The sequence below is a fragment of the Sabethes cyaneus genome, chromosome 3 (genome assembly GCF_943734655.1).
Source record: "Sabethes cyaneus chromosome 3, idSabCyanKW18_F2, whole genome shotgun sequence".
Taxonomy (NCBI): Eukaryota; Metazoa; Arthropoda; class Insecta; order Diptera; family Culicidae; genus Sabethes; species Sabethes cyaneus.
The window spans coordinates 25,602,675-25,623,969 of NC_071355.1; the positions used below are offsets into that span (position 1 = coordinate 25,602,675).

The window sequence follows — 21,295 nt, forward strand, 5'->3', positions numbered from 1 at the left end:
GATCCGTATTGGACCAGCGTTAAACGATCTGGGAGAGTACCTTGCAGGAGGCGTTTACCAACATTATGCCGCAATAATTGTTGAGCCGATCACCCTTTTTGTAAATGCGGCAGACAGCTCCTTCCATCCATTTCTCCGGTAGGGGTTTCTTCTTCTTCTAAATTTTGGAAACAACCCAGTGTTGCGTCGTTACTGGCGTTTCTCCGCCATTTTTATAAAGCTCTGCTGGTAGGCGGTCCTTCCCGCCTGCGATGTTGAATAACATACAGGACAGCTCCAGCTTTGATCAGCCGCGTCTGTTTGTTCGGAAAACCGTACTCGTACATTATCTGCAACAGCTGTTCGCAGTCGACTGTATCGTATGCTGCCCTGAAGCCTACGAAAACCGATCCCCTCGCGCACGATTGTGTGATTGTGATTAGATTCCCTCCCTCGTCTCTACACATATCAGGCTTCGGTATGGTGTGGAGCCCTTACGAGTGTGGTTCACCTTTGCGTAAAACTTACGCGTGTCCTTAGTTCGAAATAGTTTTTTTCAAATTCTTCACGATCTTTGTTCTCCGTCTGGCACTTTTTACTGCTCAGAATCGTGGTTACCTGCTTCCTTGGTCCGTGGTATATGGCCAAGTTCTTCCTAGTGGCAATAATGCTCAAAGCTCTCCTCTCCACCGCTTGTTAGCATTCCCTATCAAACCATTTTGTGTACTCCGGGGCTGTTCACCCGTATAGCCGTGTACCGTGTACCCCGGTCGAGCATATTCTGCTCCAAACGTCTTCGAGCGTTGAAGCAACTAAGAAGAAAGCAATGCCTCATCCAGTATTCGCATGTAGGTTTCGGCAGATTGCGGGTTATCTGGCTACCTTAACGTTCAGAAGGACAGCTTTAACGTGTCCGGTATAAGGTTGACAGTTTTGAGTGCACATATACTGCTACTAGGTGCTGGTCATAGTTAAAAGCAAATACCGTGGAGAAAAATTTAGCAAATAGCTCGCATGACCCAGACATCCATAATAGTCGAGCGGTATTTACGTTTAGAGCTTACAAAAGTCCTAAAACTGTTTTGGATTTCGCCTCAGATCAGTTTGTACTCTCAGCCCATACGAATTGTAAAGGCTAGCATTTAACCTACGGTATTCATCGCTTGAACGCTTGAAATTGTAGTTGGATTCGATTGACCCCAACCGAAGAAAGTAGAAACAGCCATCTATGAGAACGCGGTCAATGGGAACGTGTCAACGTGGTGTTTCAGAAATGCAGTTTATACATTGTTGGCCGTTTTCGTTCGTGTTTGTGGGCAGTCTATGAGGTTTTCTCACCGGTCTATACATTTCTTCCCTACCAGGCTGGGCGTTCATATTCCCGATGAAGATCTTGATGTCCTGTGGCGAGCAGCTGTCGTACGTTGCCCCCGGCCTCACGTAGAACGCTTCCTTTGGCCTGCTGTAATTGAAAAAAACGGCGCTTTATCCTAAATACACACATCCTAGCATTAATCGCCTTCCAATCTATCATGCGTATTCTGTTAAACACAACAATATCCGTTCCCAGTTCATTGGTACTGCCACCGCTCTGTTAAAACTGGACTTTTCGCCGCGGATCTTTCAAACCGTCAGCAATCGGGGCCAGTCTTCGTAACTGTCGCAATGGCATTTTTGAATCCAGTGCCCTTAGTTTCCACCGGGATTGGTTACCCGATCTCTGCTAAGGTTACTCATTTGGGAGTTTCTGAATAAGAGGCTAAGACTAGGTCATTAGGGTCTAATTTACATCTACAGGTACGCGAGATACCGATGTTAGGAAACACTGACGGCAATGACAACACCGCCATGAACCTTACGAAGAGTTCAAAGACGTTCGAATGTTACGAACCGTTCAAAGAGTTTCGAATTTTCGATCCGAATATTTGTACTGAATTGGATTTGTCCAAGATTTTTCTAGCACGATGCCATGACTATAGTATCGTTACAAATAGCTCGTCTAACGAGTAAGATCGTCTCAAGACTATCTTATAGAGATTCAGAGCCAGATAAGAATCTTTTTATTCTAGGTCCCAAACAATATGTTCAAAATCAATTGGGTGGCATCTTGGCAGCAATGTAATATTCTGATCATGCTTTCAAGAGTTCTCATTCTTCAAATACAAAAATAATCTAGAAAAAACTATCAAAAATTATTCCGTGAATTTCTGTTATTCTAATTTTCTAAAAATAACGCTTTTAGTTTAAAATAGTTGACTTAAAAATTTATTGGAGCAGTTTACAAGCTTTATTTGCGTTTTGTTATTTGATTTGAAAAAAAATATCAAAGTTGCGCATTGGATATGATGAACGAAAAACCATTTATAGACTATTTCCGAAGACCCCATTACTAACAAGACTGGCATCTCTGTTATTTTTCCATATAAACGTAATGCGTCACCGTCAGCGGCGCTTCTTTTAGCGAAAGTGGTAAGCTTTGTATGTGTGTTAGTAAGCTCTCCAAAATTCTGTATTGGTGTTTGTTCGACTATGTTGGCATGGCGGTATAAATATTAGCATTCACTCACACAGAAGCATCCAGGGACCACCCTGGCCGGCAGAGTGAGCTGTCATCAGTGTCTCTCGAATATTGGCAGAGATGCCAGTCTTCTTGTAACAGCGGTCTTCGCTATTTCTCATCGTAGATCGTAGTTGGCGTGAAAATCAAAACTTAAATTTCTTCCTAATAAAAAATAATTATTAGCGTGACCCCGCCATTTTAAAAATATTGTCAACGGACATTGTGGATCACCTTCTAAAATTCTCCGAATGAGTTGACTAATAAAGCTTTTAGAATTGACACAAACATATTGTTTGCTCATATTGTGGCGCTCTTGGTGGACGGATTTGGAAGTTCTTGATTCCCACGTGTCGGAAATTTTGTGCTTCATCTATGTATTTTTGATATTCCGCAAAACGACTGTATTTTGTAATCAAACAACATGGAAGCCGAAAGAAGGGAAACAATTGTGCACAGTGATTTGGAAAATCCATTATGGTCTGCATCTAGGGTAGCTAAACAGCTGAAATTGCTCAGAAATACTGAATGGCGCGTTATCAAACGATATAAGGAAACATTGACGACGATTCGGAAGCCTAAAGCTAATCATCGGAGTGGAACTGTCGACCGGAAACTGTGTGATAAGATTTTGAAGACCAGCAAGAGGAATCCCAGTCTGTCGGACCGTGATTTGGCCAGAAAATTCGGTGCTACCCATAGTACCGTGAGGAGAATTCGAATCCGGGAAGAAATCAAGTCGTATCGAGCTAGCAAACAGCCAAACTGAACCATAAAACAGAATAGTGTGGCCAAAATCCGTGCTCGAAAGCTATACGACCGGGTGCTAACCAAGTTCGACGGGTGTCTTCTAATGGACGATGAAACATAGGTTAAGGCTGACTTCGGGCAAATGCCTGGTCAAAAATTTTACTTGTCAACGGCTCGGGGGGATGTTGCAAGTATATTTAAATTTGTTTTTGCCGTCAAATTTGCACGAAAATTTATGCTTTGGCAGGGCATTTGCAGCTGTGACAGAAAAACGAAAGTTTTTGTTACAAATAAGACAATGACGTCGGAACTGTACCAAAAGGAGTGTCTCCAAAAACGATATTTGCCGTTCATTCGATCCCAACATGTTTTGGTCAGATTTGGCAAGCTGTCATTACAGCGAAATCGTTCAAGAATGGTATGCAGAGAAAGGGGTCCAGGTTGTTCCGAAAGATCTTAACCCACCCAACTGGCCCCAATTCCACCCTATTGAGAAATACTGGAAAATCATGCAGAGGAGACTCAAGGCAAAGTAAAAAGTTGTCAAAGACATTAATTAGATGAAGACCTGGTGGAATAAGATAGCCAAAACGATGGATGAAGAAAGTGTGCGCCGCCTAATGAGCAAGTTCGAGAATTTCTTCGAAACCGTGACGAATAATACGAATAATTTTATCCATATTTCTACTTAAAAGTATGAAGAAAATGCTACATTTGTGTAAGAAAAGATCTTGAATTCAATAACAAATAACTGAAATACCGTGAACGTACCATATTCTGCGCAGTTAAGACATTTTTATGATTCTTCCGCTATTCTAAGTATTCTAGATTTAAATTAACAACGTAGATAGTAGCAACGTGTAGTGCTACGATCTATAATATCTGGTAAAAAATATAGGAATTATAAGTCGACTAACAATTGAGTATATTTTTCGTTTTGTAAACTTATCCACGGTGCCTAATTCTGCGCACTTTCTTGTCCATGTTCCTAATTCTGCGCATGTTTGCTCCTAATTCTGCGCACCCAAAAAGTGAAAATAAATACTCCTGCCATACTGTTTATGTCTTTATACGCTGAAATCACACCAAAAAATCCGGCATTAGCTATTACCATAAATAAATCCATGATCCGGCCTTCTTGTGCTGTCCGGGTAGCAAAGGAATATTGTTATCATTTTGATTGCCTCATTTTAAATATTTTATTCTTGATAATGTTAAGGGCGAATTGATTCGGGTTTTCTGCATACTTAACATTACACTAGATTAATACTAAAAATTGTGTTTTCATATAGAAACCACTTCTCTACTCTCTGACAGCCCCATGAGGTTGGACATTAAAAAAAATAGAAGACATGGTTTCATGAACTGGCGCTCGTAGGTTTGGACCACAAGACACAGCACAGGATTCCAATCAATGCAAGTTAAAGATTCTACTTGAATTTTCATGCCTCTATACCTCAGCCATTTGGGTGCGGTTGCGTATTCTTTCGTAATTTCTTTGTAGGATACATTACTGCGCAGAATTTGGCACATGAATAAAACATCTGTGCCTAAATCATTATTGCATCGCATTTTTCTAAGAAAAGCAATGCATGCAATCACTCTTTTTGTCTAAAACATGACTAAAACTAATTATTCTTTTTAATTATGCTGTCTAATTTGATCATTGCAAAGAATTTCGATCATAAATTTGTTAATTTTCTAGAAGGATAATCTTAGCGTTGCTGCTAACGACGATGTTTTCTGCCATAAAAAATACTTTATGTTTCACGTTAAATTATTTCGCTCTCAAATATTATGGCCCGTTTGTGAATAATGGCGTAATATTCAACAGACATTTATAAAAAAAATAATGCAATGATCATAGTTATGCACAATGCTAAAAAATACTTATATAAAGAAAAATGCGCAGAATTAGGAGCTGCGCAGAATTAGGTGCGGTCACGGTACACGGAATTGTTTTCGTTCCAATCTTCCAATGTACTATCTGAAGCAAGCTTTACACTGCAAATTAAACTAATTAACAGCATTTATTAACTCAGTAAGATGAAGGTGATTTTTCATGTAAAATTGACTGCTGAATCCGAAAATGAGGTCAGAAAAAATTAAATTAGAATAGTTTTTGAGATATGTACAAAAGTTGAAATTTTGCTTAAGGAAAGAAAGTACATGTACATAAATACAAATTTCTCCGGCTGCCGTGCACCAATTTTGAATCTCTTTTTTTCATAGCAAAGATGAGAAAATTTGCTATCGATAAGTTGATCTTCACTTTTCTGCAAGAAAAATAGTACTGTAGATATTTGTAAATTTGTTCAAAGCAAAACAAAAAAGAACGTATTTTTTGGATTAATTTCAACTCTATCAAAGATTTTGGACCAGATGGCCGCATTTAAAAATTTTTATTTTATATGGATTTTAAAGGTCGATGAAAAACAAAGAAATTTGGGGGTTAATGATAACAATCGGTTGAAAATTGTAGAAGTTAGGACCATTTTACTGAAACAGTAATGTTTGCGCATATGAATATCATGCTCATGCAAACACCCTCTTATTTTAAGCTTTTACCCTGTTACTTGTCCAGATGCTACTAATACCTCTCTCTCTCTCTCTCACACACACACACACACTCTCTCTCTCTCTCTCACTCTCTCTTTATCTTTCAAACACACACGCACCAACATAGCGGCAACATTAAGGTCGGAGCAAATTTTCCAATTATGTTCACTGTATTTTATTACAAAGCCATTTAACTCATGTTTAGTATTTTTAGTATTTATTTATTCACATACTTGTAGCATTGTCTACGGGTATCGAGGCCCACGTATAATAAAAATTTTGAATGTCTATAACCTTTGATGAAATTATTCCAAAATATGCGTTCTTTTTTGTTTTGTTGGAAACAAATTTGCAAATATCTACAGTACTATTATTCTTACAGAAAAATGAAGTTCAACTAATCGATTGCAAATTTCCTCACCTTTCTTATGAAAGAAAAGAGAATTAAAATTGATGCACTATAGCTGGAGAAATTTGTATTTATGTGCATGTACTTTCTTTCTTTAAGCAGAATTTCAACTTTAGTGCTTATCTCAAAAACTATTCTAATTTAATTTTTTCTGATCTCATTTTCGGATTCAGCGGTCAATTTTACTTGAAAAATCACCTTCAGCTTACTGAGTTCACGCTTTTTGTTTTATTTTGTTAACTAGTGTAATTTATAGACAACCATCGAAATTTATGGAAAATTTAAACGAAAATGAAATAAATTTCAAACATTCTGTGCATTGTTTAACGGAATACTTAAAAAAGCACAATTTTTATAGAAGTAGGAAATCGGGAAATTCGAACAATTTTTTCTCATTTTTTTTTGAACCAAAAATTTTTGACAAAAAAAAATGTTAATGAGTTATGATTTTTCTAAATTAAAATAGGAATTTTTATGCTCGTTAAACCTTGAAACTTTACCGTGATTTTTTTTTAAATTTACGGTAGTTCATATTTTGGAAGTTTTTATAATTGAAAAATCCCTTGGTGCAAAATATGATATTTGCTTGCCATTATTGCAATCGATTGTGTAGGTACTAGCTGTCTAAATCAACTGTTAAAATATCTCTGTGCTAAATCGACTCAAAAAAAATTGTTGAAACAGAATGTTAATTTTTTTTTTTAAACTATCCATTTTCTCATTCCCCCAGCTTGGGACTCGGCAAATGTCTGGAAGACCAACCGAGCCAGCAGAATTACAGCTATCCGGAGCTACCACCGGGGGCGATGTACAACGCGGATCTACAATGCCGCCAGCAGTTTAATTCGACCGACGAAGAAATAACCGTTTGCTCTAAGTTGGACGAAATTTGTAATCAACTGTGGTGTCTGGTAGATGACGTCTGTATGACTATGATGCGGCCAGCGGCACCGGGAACGAACTGTGGCAGAAGAAAGTGGTGTCAAAACCAGCAATGTGTGGACGTTGAAGAACTTCCACCACCGGTGGACGGAGGTTGGGGTGAATGGAGCACGTGGAGTGAGTGCTCCCGCGAGTGCGGTGCCGGGATTGCTCGGCAAACTCGGGAATGTGATCATCCTTCGCCGGCACATGGTGGATTGTTTTGCATCGGGGAAAGGGCGCGGTATAAAACTTGCAATACGCACCCGTGTCCGCCGGAAACACCTTCATATCGAGCACAGCAGTGCTCGGAACATGACAATGACACCGTCAAAGGAGCGAAGTACACCTGGCTGCCGTATTTTGATAAAAGTAAGTACACATTAATTTTTATAGTATTTTATATATTTCACAACAAACGACGATCAGCTATAAACAAAATAAATTAATTTATACTAATCAACAAACGAGACAGTCAAGTCGACTGTCTCTAATACCGCCAGCTCCTGTGAGTCTTTTCCTTGTGCGTAACATGCTTGTAGATTGGCACCGGTACTGGGTAAGGCTTCGGAACTGGAACTTCTATCTTTTTCAATACCTCCACGGGAAAGGGTTTCTCCACCTCAACCGGGTAGGATTTCTCGACCGTATATGGCACGGGTCGTTCGATAATCTTCGGCACTATCCTGTAGACCGGTACTTTGATTGGCTGTTCTACGTTAACCTGTACCGGGTAGGGCTGCGGAATGTTAACCTTCACGTACTGGGGAACTGCCACCGGAATCGGATGGGGAACGGGGACTCCAATTTTCTGGAAAATCGGCACCGGATAGGCGTGCTTCTTTTCCGAACGAGTACTCTCTACGACAAAGTTCTGCTGAATTTCATCACTCTCCGATCCGAGTGGAATGGCGTCCTCCTGGTTGTCATCCTGGTAGTGTTGCACACTGGAATAACTGTAACCGATAATAGACGGCAGCGTAATAATTCCCAATACGACTAGCAGATTTAACTGCACCTGGTGAAGGGAAAAAGTGATTAGCTAATCAAAGTTCGGGCACTGTTTCCAAGCTTGTTAAGTGAAATTCTTCATTTATGTTACATTATGTAATGAAAGCATAATCTGCTAATCAAATGTGGCCGTTTCGTTTTACATAACACTTCATTGAAGCCAGGTAATGAAAAAATTTCCGCATCACTAAGTATCCTTCGCGCTTCACTGATGCAAATGACGTTTTACGAATGTTACACTTCATTTTAATTGTAATTATGCTGTAGCGTTACTCGCAAAACATTATGACTTGTCGTTATTAAAAACTTATTTAAATATTGTAGATTCACTCACAACCCACAATTCACAAACTTACACAGTGCTTCATTGCACTTTCCGATACTCCCGACAGTTCACTTGTCCTGCATGAAAGTATGTACGGACTTGCGATTCTATCAATCTAATCCTGTTACGACGTTTCAACAAAAGGTACTAAGCAAACAATGGCGACACCTTTCGCCACGTTCGTTGCTTTTATAAAAGCACTTTTTGTCTTCCGCTTTTCCATTTCCACTGCCCCGAGGGTTTACTCGCACGCAGTAGGGCTTTGCCGACCGTCCGCGCTTACTGGAAATCAATGGAGCCTAGCGTCCACTAGCGTGCTAGAGGGCTGCTCAAACTGCAGAGGCGAGACTGTTGGTTGCGTCTTTCGATCGTACTCCAACAGCGCTGCGGCAGCAGCGTTGGGCGGGATATTTTGCAGAAAGTTCGTCGCTTATTGAATGAACCGACGGCTCTACCGTAGTAGATTCAATTTAATTTACGAACGGCAAACTCGATGACGCTAGGTACGTGCTGACCACATAAAACCTAAGCGCGTTCCATTGAGCCCAGCTGCTGATGCCGGCCGCGGCCGTTGAAACCTAGCGCTAAGGCAAGTGAATAATGTTACGGGAAGCGAAGTTACCACCGCGCCGTGCTGCTAACTATCTATCGCATCGGCCGATGGTGGTGTGCCCGTCCATGGTTGAGAGCCGACAGCTATCGGATTTCAGGCAGGCAGTAACTGTCGGTTCGGATTAATTCGTAATTGCTCTTTAATGTGAATGAGGCCAATTTGTTTGATCTAATGCTTCTACAATATCCAGTGGCCGCAGCCCTGCTTTCATCAACAGTCGTTTTAAAGATTTAGTAAGTTAGCGTACCCATAAAGCTGGTTCAAACGCCTGGTGGTTTTTATTATAGAAAGTAATTGGCTATTTTACTTGACAGTAATTGTAGAAACTATAGTTACAATTACGTGTTATAAGTTATAACATGTAGTCATCCATTTTTTTTTTTGTACAATGAAATGTCCAGTTTACGATAGTTTCGATGTTGTTGCGGTAGGGTCACCTTTCGGCAATTGACCATAATTTCCATTTTACAAGTACTTTTGGCAATCTAAACACATCGCTGCAAAGATTTGATTGGTTGAAAAATAATAAAGTTACAACCACAGAAAAGGCTAAATTTACATGCATTATGCGACCTTTTGAAAACTAAAGCCAGACTTATCGAAAAAAGTTATTTCGATTATATTTCAGAAAACTTCAAATTTAGCAAACATACACACAAAAACGCAAAATCTCAATCTTTAGACAGATTTTTTCAATCGACAAATTGATGCTATGTTTCAAACAGAAAATTGCGAAGACACAGTCTAGTCTGCTTTCTTATTTTCATATTTAACCCTCTCGCACGCAACTTCGTAAAAATTGTACGATCAAGCTAATGACTCAAAAGAAGCTCAAATTTTGACATGCAAAAATACTAGGCCGAGTGCCAGGCAAAAAATTGTCTAATTTTTGCTTTTTTTCGTTTTGCATGTCCTACTCAAATAATTTCTCAAAACAGATATATTTCAAAAGGCAAATAAAGCGTGTAAATTACTCTCAGAAAAATGACCAACATCCGCCATTGTTTTAATATTTTGATGAATTTTTGTTTCCGAAAGATAATCACTTTTGAGCGCATGGATAGAATATTGCAGTTTTAGTGTCAAAATGTGTCCTGAACATATTTTCAAAACCAAGGTTTCCACTCCATTACCACTCTGTCTAAAGTTTACAAGAGTTTCTTCTACCCGAAAATACAATACCGCATTTGTTAAATTTAATAATCCAATTTATGCTGCAAATTATTTTTTTATACCAACAGACATATTATTGTCCTAATGATAACTGTAGGGGAAGGGCGGTAAAGACGGACACTGCGGGAAAGACGGACACTTGTCATATTTCGTAAACAATAATTTTTTGAAGCAAATCAATGATGGGAAATGTTTCTATAGATTGAATTAACACTTTTGAACTAAACTGCCGATTTTTAGCAGCGTAGCTGGCAAATTTATAAGCAAAACAAAGAAAAAATGCGTATATACGCTAACCGATGTAATTTTGTGCGTGAAGAAAATAGCTGATAAATCGTTAAAAAACAACATATTCATGCTAAACCGACGACATTGCGTAAGTTTGATCTTTCACTGAATATCCATTGGAAACCTAGTGAATTTTTGAATATTCAGTAAAAAGTTATTGAAGTTTGAAAAAATGTTATCCAAGTCGGGAAAGACGGACACCCAACGGTAGGGAAAGACGGACACACAGATTTTGAACCCATTTTGCCCTACAACGATTTAACATTGCAAATACTTACATATTATATATGTAAAAGTAACCAGAAGTCATATACTAGTTGGAATGAGCCAAATTTTAGAAACCATTAATTCGTCACCAATTAAAATATTGAAGGGAACCATTCTATTTTCTCGCTCAAAGGGGGGATCGGGAAGGGGGTTTTCCCAAACCAATCCTTTCCTAAATACATGATGAAATATGTTAATTTTTCTTAATACTGATAATTCAACGACGCGTGACACCTTTTTGCGAGTGTCCGTCTTTCCCGCCCATGCGCAGAAACTCTGATTTATACATGAGGTTTATAATATTAAAAAAAGCATAAATTCTGGAAGAAATTTTCCAGCACACGTTGTAACTTTATTAGACAGAGACTTAAAGGTTCAGTTTATACGAAAATTGGGATCAATACAGTTATATTTGAGTAGATATTGAGTCTTTACCTTAAGATGTCCGTCTTTACCGCCCTTCCCCTATATACGCTTACCGATGTAATTTTGTGCGTGAAGAAAATAGCTGGTAAATCGTTAAAAAACAACATATTCATGCTAAACCGACGACATTGCGTTAGTTTGATCTTTCACTGAATATCCATTGGAAACCTAGTGAATTTTTGAATATTCAGTAAAAAGTTATTGAAGTTTGAAAAAATGGTATCCAAGTCGGGAAAGACGGTACGGTACCCAACGGTAGGGAAAGACGGACACACAGATTTTGAACCCATTTTGCCCAACAACGATTTAACATTGCAAATACTTACATATTATATATGTAAAAGTAACCAGAAGTCATATAACAGTTGGAATGAGCCAACTTTTAGAAACGATTAATTCGTCACCAATTAAAATATTGAAGGGAACCATTCTATTTTCTCGCTCAAAGATCCCCCCAAACCAATTCTTTCCTAAATACATGATGAAATATGTTAATTTTTCTTAATACTGATAATTCCACGACGCGTGACACCTTTTTGCGAGTGTCCGTCTTTCCCATATCAAGTGTCCGTCTTTCCCGCCCATGCGCAGAAATTCTGATTTATACATGATGTTTATAATATTAAAAAGAGCATAAATTTTGGAAGAAATTATCCAGCACACGTTGTAACTTTATTAGACAGAGACTTAAAGGTTCAGTTTCTACGAAAATTGGGATCAATACAGTTATATTTGAGTAGATATTGAGTCTTTACCTTAAGGTGTCCGTCTTTACCGCCCTTCCCCTAATCTTACCAGTACAGAAAATGTTTAAAAAGTTCCCTCGAATAGTCCTACGAGTAAGTTGAAAATCGAACCCAACTTGGCTTGGCTGAAGACTGGTTGAAGCCCGACGATAGCCTCGCTTGGTGCCTAATTTGTCCTTCGAAACGGCACTTGAACATTCTCCTGGTTGCTAGGGTGTCCAACCCGATTAGCATCAGGCGCGCTTCGTATCTTAGTCGCTGGAGCGGGATGTTGCATATCAAGCGACGGAGAGCAAATCGCATGAATTTGCGTTTTATTTCCTCTAACCGATCAACACCGTTGATTACACCATCTTGGAAAGCTCCCCAGTTTTTTTTTAAATTCTATATTAGAGAGGTTTTCAGCCTGCGGTTGGTTCGCTCCCTAGTTGTTGTTGCAGGAACATGACGTTTTCTACTTTTTTGATCTCGATATAGATTTTTGGATCACCAGCAAATGAAAGCTTGGGTCCTCGTAGCGAAAAGTTTACATCGTTGAAATATCGGACGAGGACAAGCGGGTCAAGAAGGCTGCCTTGCGGAATACCGAACGTAGCAAGGAAATCACTGGATATTGATTCTTCGATTTTAGCAGCCAGATGTCGATTGGCCAAGTAGGATTTCAGCCAAAGCAGTATAATGCCGCCAAGTCCCATCGTGTCTAGTTTGGCAATCGTAATTTCGTGTACCAGTTTATCAAAAGCAGCAGAGAGATCGGTGTAGATTTCATCCGCTTGGAAGCGCTTGGGCATGGTATCTGTAGCATAAATAGTAAATGAAAAAAGATTCGTCGTAGTTAATCGACGTGACATGAATATTTGTTGAGAATTCTCGATGAATTGCTTACTATTCCACCACCGGTTCCAGTATTGCGTTTTCAAATAGCCGCATACAAAGCAGCGATACCTCGATCATTATCGATTTCTTTTTTGGCGTAGGACTACATCTTTTATTTCTAACGAAAAACGAAAAGGGAACATGTAATAAAAAATGATAATAAAGTGCACGCTTAGCAGTGCACTTGCACTGTTTTGTTTCGACAAAAGTCACAAACTACGATTGTATATAACCGTACTTTAATTCACACTTATTGCAGTTTCCACACTTGCATTTAATGGCTCTCGTTACATTTTTTCTTTATTTTTATAAAAAAAAAGTGACAAAGCTGCCTCATCTCAATAGGTGAAAGATTCATAACGGCGTTCAGACTTATACTAATTTGATATCTGTGCTTGGGAGGTACGCCGTAAAAGGTGATAAGTCTCCTCATCCCAGCGAGATTTTTTAGGACCGGGATAAACCCAGTCCAATTTGATATCCTGAAAGTGAACAGTTATAAAAAAGTGAGCGACCAACCCTATCTTTCGGCCGATTGTACCCATATACTGAAAGATTTTATTCAAAACTGATGTCTTACATCAGTGATGGTCAAACTGCGGCCCGCGGGCCTCTCGTGACCTTTCTGATTGATTCATGCAGCCCGCGGACTAATTCGAGGGATGGAGGACTAATGAGTAAATTTTTCGATAGCACAGGGGTCACTCAGTTTAGTCATAATGCTTCGTGCATATTGTGGATCTGAATGCTTTCCGGTTTAAATCTTGTGGTGATTCCTAGAAAATGATTGAGCTGACGTATACATTGTGGTATGCACAAAGACGTATACATTGTGGAAGAACCAAAGATCATTGTGGTCCGCGGCATTCATGAAGCGATCTGACTCGGTCCGCACCATGCCTATGCCTGAGCACTATTACTGTCTTTTAAAAAAGAGGGGTTGACGGAATATTCATGTAGGTAGGGTATGTTGCTGCTTCGTCGTAATTGCCTATTCCCGTTCTATACAACACAAATTATTCAAAATATCAGCGATTTTTATGACCCACAATGCAAAATTTATTATTCCCTAATATTTTAGTTTGTCATACGCGATAAATCAAAGTGAGCTGAGTCCGATTTAAATTCTTTTTTTTTCATTAAAGAATTCCTAGCAGCCAAATTTTCTACTTTTTTTCGTGCGACGAAGAAGACAATGTCGACTAATCGTTTCAATTTCCGTCATTCATAAAATGAAGATAACTCACGCAAGGCATTTTCGTTATTCTACAGCCAGGAAAACTTGTATGACCAGCAGCAATTTTGCAGAATAACATTTGTCATGCCGTCCTACACAAATACATGCGCGCTAGCTTCGTAAACATTATTGTGATTTTTAGTTCGGACGATGAAAAATTTTGATGGACGGATTTTAAAACGGTACGACGAATTTAAGAAATAAAGTCAGTTGCGTAATTTCAATAAAATGCTTTACTAATCGCTTTTTAGTGAATTCAAAGTGCACGGATCGGAAGGTAAATGTGTTTGAGTCAAATCAGCACAAGAACTTTTGGGGTATTCATTAAATCTACCTAAGAAATGATGAAAATTAGAGTGGCTTTCCTTACTACGACGGGAATTTGAAATAAACCCTACGTCACGTGATGCAATTTTCGAGCAATTTTCGAAGTGATAAAGAATTAGCGACCATCTGATCCGAAAATAGGTTTTGGGCGTTCAATATGTTGCTTTAACTCATTTGTTCGTATATTAGTTGAAAGGCCATTATATTTCAAATCAACCTGTCACAATAAATGGTACTATATCTCAGCTATTTGCACGGATATTGGCGAAAGTGAACCAGTGGCAAAAGATAATCCAAATTATTTGTTTATTTTTTCTGTTCATCCACAATTTGTGACTAATATTTTATGTTTAGAGCATGATCCTTAAACCAGCACTCGTTTCAAGCCAGTTACCTAAAGTTGACTAGTGCTACAAGTCGCACAAAAATTTTCAAAATGCAAAATCCTGATGGCCTAATGAAACTCTTAGTGGAACTAAAAACTATTAGAATCAGATATAAAAAATATACAATGCATGGGCATTTAGAAAATTTCAACTTGGCTTCTTGTATTAAATTTATAGGAATTTATAGAGGATTTATTACATTACAGTAAATTAAAAAATTGCGTGACAAACATTTGCAAAATGTCAAGCTTTATCGAATTGAACCTGCATTCGTAATGCTACGTAAGCCCCTCGTTCTTACCCACCCCATCGGCAGGCAACCATGTTTTCGCCGCCAACATCTCGTGTGTGCGAAAATGAGATAGCATGTCAGCACTGCGTTTCACTCAACTGCCAGCAGTCTGATTTGGGCCCGCTGTCAAATTTTGAGCCCCGGACATGCTGTCGCTGACGTTCACTGCAGCTCGATATAGAGATGTCAATGGGGTGTTCTTACCTCTAGGCGCAGACTAGAGATGGTCGGGTAGCGGAAAATTTGCCCGAAACCCGCACCCGTACCCGTACCCGCCGGGTTCGGGTCGGGTTCGGGTATTGAAAAAAAATAATTTGCAGGTTCGGGTCGGGTACGGGTTCTTAATTTTTGTTATTGAAACCGGGTATGGGTCGGGTCGGGTATCTCTATTGACCACATTTAACACTAAAGATGGTCGGGTACCCGGGCCCGTCCCGTACCCATCGGGTTGCGGTCGGGATCGGGTATCAAAAATAATAAACTTGCGGGTTCGGGTCGGGTACGGGTTTTTAATTTTTTTCTTGATCGGGTACGGGTCGGGTTCGGGTCTTCAAATATTCATACCCGACCATCTCTAGCGCAGACCTCCCAACTTTCGCCAGGTGTACGATGGGAATCACTCACACGTTTGTTCTCCGCCAAAATTCGTCATCTGTTGTACGTCACTGGTATTCCGTAAGCAAAATTACAGTATCAAGTCCTAAGAGGACTACCGGTCTCATTGGCGTTTTGTACATCGTCCGTTTTGTGCGGCGTCGTATGCTCCTTAAGGCGGAACCGAAAGTGGCTAACGTTATTGTGTTAGTGCGACAAACACTGTACTGTACATCTCATGTGTTCGTCAAAAACCTAAACGTTTATTTGAATATTGTATCAGTATTGGTAATATATGTCAAATAGCGGAGCTTGCAAACATAAACAGCTGATCCGCAGCCAACCGCACTGACTACAAACATCGCGAAAAAGTGTTTGTTTTCTTTATCAAGGCATTCCGATTCAATCAAAATTAACAGCAGCAACTGAATAATGCGTAGGATCACTAGGATGTTTAATTAATCCGCTTGCATCGGATTGCGTTTTTGATTCCTGCGTTTGCGTTTTGTTTGTATACTTCACTCTAAGCTCATCGGTGCGGCGAAAGTTGAAAGCTCATTGATGTGACGAAAGTTTGATACTGTGTTGCTGCTTTTCCAGAAATCGCTAGTTCAACGAAATATGTGCGCAACCAAATATCTATTAACTAATTCCAGATTATACGTTTTATGAACACTTAATGATCTATATGATCAATTAAATTTATTTTCCATTAGCAATTATGTTTTGCTGAGCGTTTATTGAGACATAGCAGATCGATAAATTGAATTACAAGTTTTAGGAAATTATAACAGCGCTGGAAGCACTGATTACGTGGCGAAAGCATGCTCTGCCAATACATATGCATTTTTAAGGCACAAAACAATACATGCTTCGAATAGTAGCCATTTACCCAGCCATCTTTGAGCCACTTTCGGTTTCCCCTTAATCAAAGCATCTTGCGAAAAGAAAAAAAGGCTCGCCTTTAAGCCTAAATGCGTCGTTCAATCTCCTTACTTATTTTATTGCCGGCAGTGACCAGTTCATCGCCGTCATTAGTCACTGTCCGTGGGAGATGAATGTTGTTTTCTCTGAAGCCTCTTCCTATCATATATTTGGTTTTCGACGCATTGATTCGTAACCCAATCCTCCTAGCCTCCGTTTGCACTCGAGAGTCCCTCCGAAGCATACTCATAGTACATCACTCGCGCCAGGGTAGCTTTCATCGGCCGCATCAATTTGACCGGAAAACCTTTCGCGTGCATTATCTGCCAAAACTGTTCGCAGTCGACTGTATCGTAAAAGCAAAGTCGTGGGCTTAAACCGTCATTAGACATTACCCTTCTGTTTAGAGTACAGGAAAATTACGGGGCCAGTGTAACAATCCTACTGACTCTATCAAGCAAGCACCGCCTAGCCGAGATTCGAACATGCGACGACTGGCTTGTTAGACCAGCATCGTACCTCGAAGCTAACTGGGCGGTAACTGTACTGACTGTATCGTATGCTGCCCTAAAATCCATGAAAATGTGATGCGTGGAGACGTTATATTCCCGACATTTCTGGAGGATTTGTCGGAGAGTGAAGGCCCCTAATAAAACCCACCTGATACTGTAAAATGTCGTTGCTAGTGACTCTTGAACATGTTTGTTCGTGTTCTGCCGGGAGTCGGTCCTTTCCAGCGGCTCTATTATTCTTTAGCTAACCGATTTCTCGTCAAATCTCTGAAACATCGGGAGCCAACACGCTGTAATCGTTTGTAGGCATGCTTAGATTCTCTTCCGTTCCGTCTCCTATCGCTATTAATACATCGAAGAATTGCTTCCACCTGTAGACTACCTCGCACTATTTTGTGACCTGGTTTCCATTCTCGTCCCTACGCATATCAGACCTCGGTGTGTATCCTTTACGAGATTGGTTTACCTTCTCATCGAACTTACGCGTCTCATTAACCAGAAATAGTTGTTCTAGCTCTTCAACATTTCTGGCCTTCTTCTTCCTCCTCATTCCGCGTTCATCGATACTTAACCAAATTCTCTCTTATGGCAATGCTTTTTCCACAGACTAACAGACGTAACACATCGAACAAATTTTCTAACAAAACATCCGTTTCAATGACACCCCTAAAACTTGGAAAAAACACTAGCATCACCTGGTGCAGGCTTCGCGCTACGCCAGAGTACTTACTTACTTTACTTTAGTGGCAACGGTCCGTTACCGATCCTCCGCCGAACGAATTATGGTCCTCCAGTACCGTCGGTCCTGGGCTGCCGTTCTCCAATCCCCATGAACACCAGCCTAACGTGCATCGTCTTCGACAGCACACACCCACCGGGTGCGGGGTCTGCCTCGGAGTCTACGGCCTCTTCCTGGTTCTCTGCTGAAAATAGTTTTGGCAACTCTTTCGTCGGGCATTCTGGCCACGTGTCCAGCCCACCGCAGCCTGCCACATTGCACTACCTTCACTATATCAGCATATTTGTATACTTGGTACAGCTCGTGATTCATGCGTGTGCGCCTCACTCCATTTTCCATTTTGCCACCAAGTATAGATCGCAGAATTTTACGCTCAAAAACCCCAAGCACTCGCCGATCAGCTTCCTTTAGCGTCCATGATTCGTGTCCGTAAAGGGCCACCGGGAGGATTAGTGTTCTGTAGAGCGCCAGTTTTGTGCGAATTTGCAAACTACGGGACTTCATCTGGCTACGTAATCCGTAGAAAGCCCGATTCGCGGCTGCAACTCGTCGTTTCACTTCGCGGCTTACATCGTTGTCACATGTCACGAGTGTACCAAGGTATATAAATTCCTCCACTACTTCATATCGTTCCCCATCTAACTCCACCTCGGCACCAACACCACTTGAGCTCCCACGTTCCCTACCAGCAACCATGTACTTCGTTTTGGCGGTATTAATGGTAAGTCCCAATCTCGCAGCCTCCCTTTTAAAGGGCCTGAAGGCCGCTTCCACTGCTCTACGGTTGGTTCCGATGATATCGACGTCATCCGCAAAACTAAGAAGCATGTGAGATTTCGTGATGATAGTTCCATTCCTTTCCACGTTTGCTCTTCGTAATGCACCTTCCAAGGCAATGTTGAATAGCAGGTTAGAGAGGGCATCCCCTTGCTTCAGTCCATCGAACGTCACGAAAGCAGCTAAAGCAGCTGCTATTCTATCACATGATTTGGATCCATCCAGCGTCGCACGAATCAGCGTAACTAGTTTCGTCGGAAAACCATGTCCTAGCATTATCTGCCACAGCTCATTTCGTTTAACTGAATCGTACACCGCTTTAAAGTCCACAAACAGATGGTGTGTCTGCAAGTTGTACTCCCGGAACTCGTCTAGCAACTGGCGCAGGGTAAACATCTGATCCGTCATGGAGCGACCCTCATGAAAACCAGCTTGGTATTCGCCGACGAAGGACTCCGCTAACGGTCTCAGTCTGCAGAACAGGATACGGGAAAGCACCTTGTAGGCAGAATTGAGCAATGTAATTCCTCGATAGTTTTTACACTCCATTCGATGTCCCTTTTTGAAAATTGGGCAAATAAGGCCATCCAACCACTCCTCCGGCATTTGTTCTTTCTCCCAGATCCTGACAATGATCCAATGGATTGCTTCGTACAGCCGCTCGCTCCCCGCTTTTAGAAGTTCAGCCGGGAACGGGATACCGTCCTTCCCAGCAGCCTTACCGTTTTTCAGCTCACTGATTGCCTTCTTAACCTCCTCCTGTGTTGGTGGCTCCACAGCTTGACCAGCGCTTACAATGCCTATCCCATCGCTCTTATCTCCGCATTTACCTCTCCATTCAACAGTATCTGGAAGTGCTCCTTCCACCTGGCTGCTAACGCCGTTTTGTCGGTAAGCAGGTTGCCAGCACTATCATTGCACATCACAGGCATGGCAAAATTCCTGCATCTCACCGTTTTATAGAAACTCCGTGTGTCGTTGCTGGCGTATCGCTCCTCTGCGCCGGCGAGCACGTGCTCCTCGTACTCGCGTTTCTTTAAACGATGGATTCTTTTTTCCGCAGCTCTAGTCTCTCTGTATCTCTCTCTGTTTTGACGCGTTGCCGCAGTGAGCATGCAACTCCTGGCCTGGTTCGCCAGAGTAGGTTGCTATAAATTTAGCAATGCTATAAATTTACTTGTATGTATATTATCTGACAACAGCCCCAGCGCAGGGGAGCGGTGTTCTCGCGCAGCGACTGTTGTTTTAGTCTTGGCTTAAGCGAAAATTTGAAATGATCGTTTTTATTGACGACAGACTGAGGCTTCAATGTTACGTCTGTTAGTTTGTGCTTTTTCCAAGTTCCTTTTTATCACCATCGCTAGTTGGCATTCCCCATCAAATCAATCATTTCGCATGTTCGAGGTTTCTTCACCTAGCACCGCGGATGTGACCTCATTGACGATCGAGCGTATCGTACGCCATCCGTCTTCGAAGCATCTAGCTCCTGAAGAAGGTAGAATTTCGTTCAGTACGTGCGTATAGTTCTCTTCCAGTTCGTAGTGCGCGTGGTAGTAGTAATTATCCGAGTCGATATCCGTACTCCAGAGAAAGCGTATTTTAATGATGTTTGAGTTTTGAGAAAAACTGGCCATCGATATGGTCGATTTGGTTTAAGGTTCGTTGGACAGGTGACCTCCAGGCTTTGTGGATATCTTTGCGGGGATAAGAAAGTGTTTGTGATCACCAGGCCTCGCCTAGCTGCAAAGTTGATGCATGGAGCATGGCTGGTCGTTATCGTTCGTTTCGGTGTACAGGCAATAGGACCCGATTACCGAACAGTCCTTGTCGATCTGGGTGTCCATATCCGGAATATGATATCCCCGTGGACGACCTTGATGTCCCGTGGCGAGCAACTGTCCTACGTTGCCTCCAGCTGCGCATACAACGCTTCCTTCGGGTCTACCTTCGTGTGAACAATGCACGTTTATGATGGTGTAGTTGAAGAAACGGCCCTTTATCCTCAATATGCAAATCTTCTCGTTGATCGCTTTCCCGTCCATTACGCGGTCCTGCATTTTGCCCAACACTACGAAGTTCGTTCCAAGCCCGTTGGTTGCTCCACCGCTCTGGTAAAATTGGGCTTTACCGCCTTGGATACTCCGTACCTTCTCGCCTTTGCGACAGATCTCCTGCAGTGCCACGATGCCACCCAAAAATGAAGCGAACTGCAGTTCCAGGTACCAAGCGTCCATTCCATGCCCTTATTTCGTCGCCTTTGTCCATGCCGAATGTTCCGAGTGGAATTTCGTTGACTGTTCGTAGTAGTAGTAAGATTTTCTAGGACCACGCTACCGAGTCACAGACAAGGTCCGACATCCTCGAAACAAAAAGAATGAAGGCAATTTTCTCTTCCCTTCGACTTACACCTGAAAGTGACGTTATAAGACCCTGATCAGAGTTAGCTTGCAAGTGGCTTTCGAATGGATTGAATATACACAGATATTTATCAGCAAAGGATTTTGGAGGCATTTGAAGACTTCAGCACTCGAAGATCATGATGAAACTGATTGAGATCGTCTTGAATACACGTAATACAATTTGCAACACGGCGTGGCAACAAATCTT

General features: G+C 41.0%; 1 protein-coding gene across 1 annotated transcript in view; it reads left to right on the forward strand.

The window, feature by feature from the left end:
• LOC128741504 (A disintegrin and metalloproteinase with thrombospondin motifs 12) overlaps nt 1–21,295 on the forward strand; it is an 85,239-nt gene that overhangs the window by 60,773 nt on the left and 3,171 nt on the right. Inside the window, exon 10 of the mRNA XM_053837374.1 lies at nt 6,985–7,547. Coding sequence (XP_053693349.1) covers nt 6,985–7,547 — 563 coding nt within the window. The remainder of the gene's footprint in view (nt 1–6,984; nt 7,548–21,295) is intronic.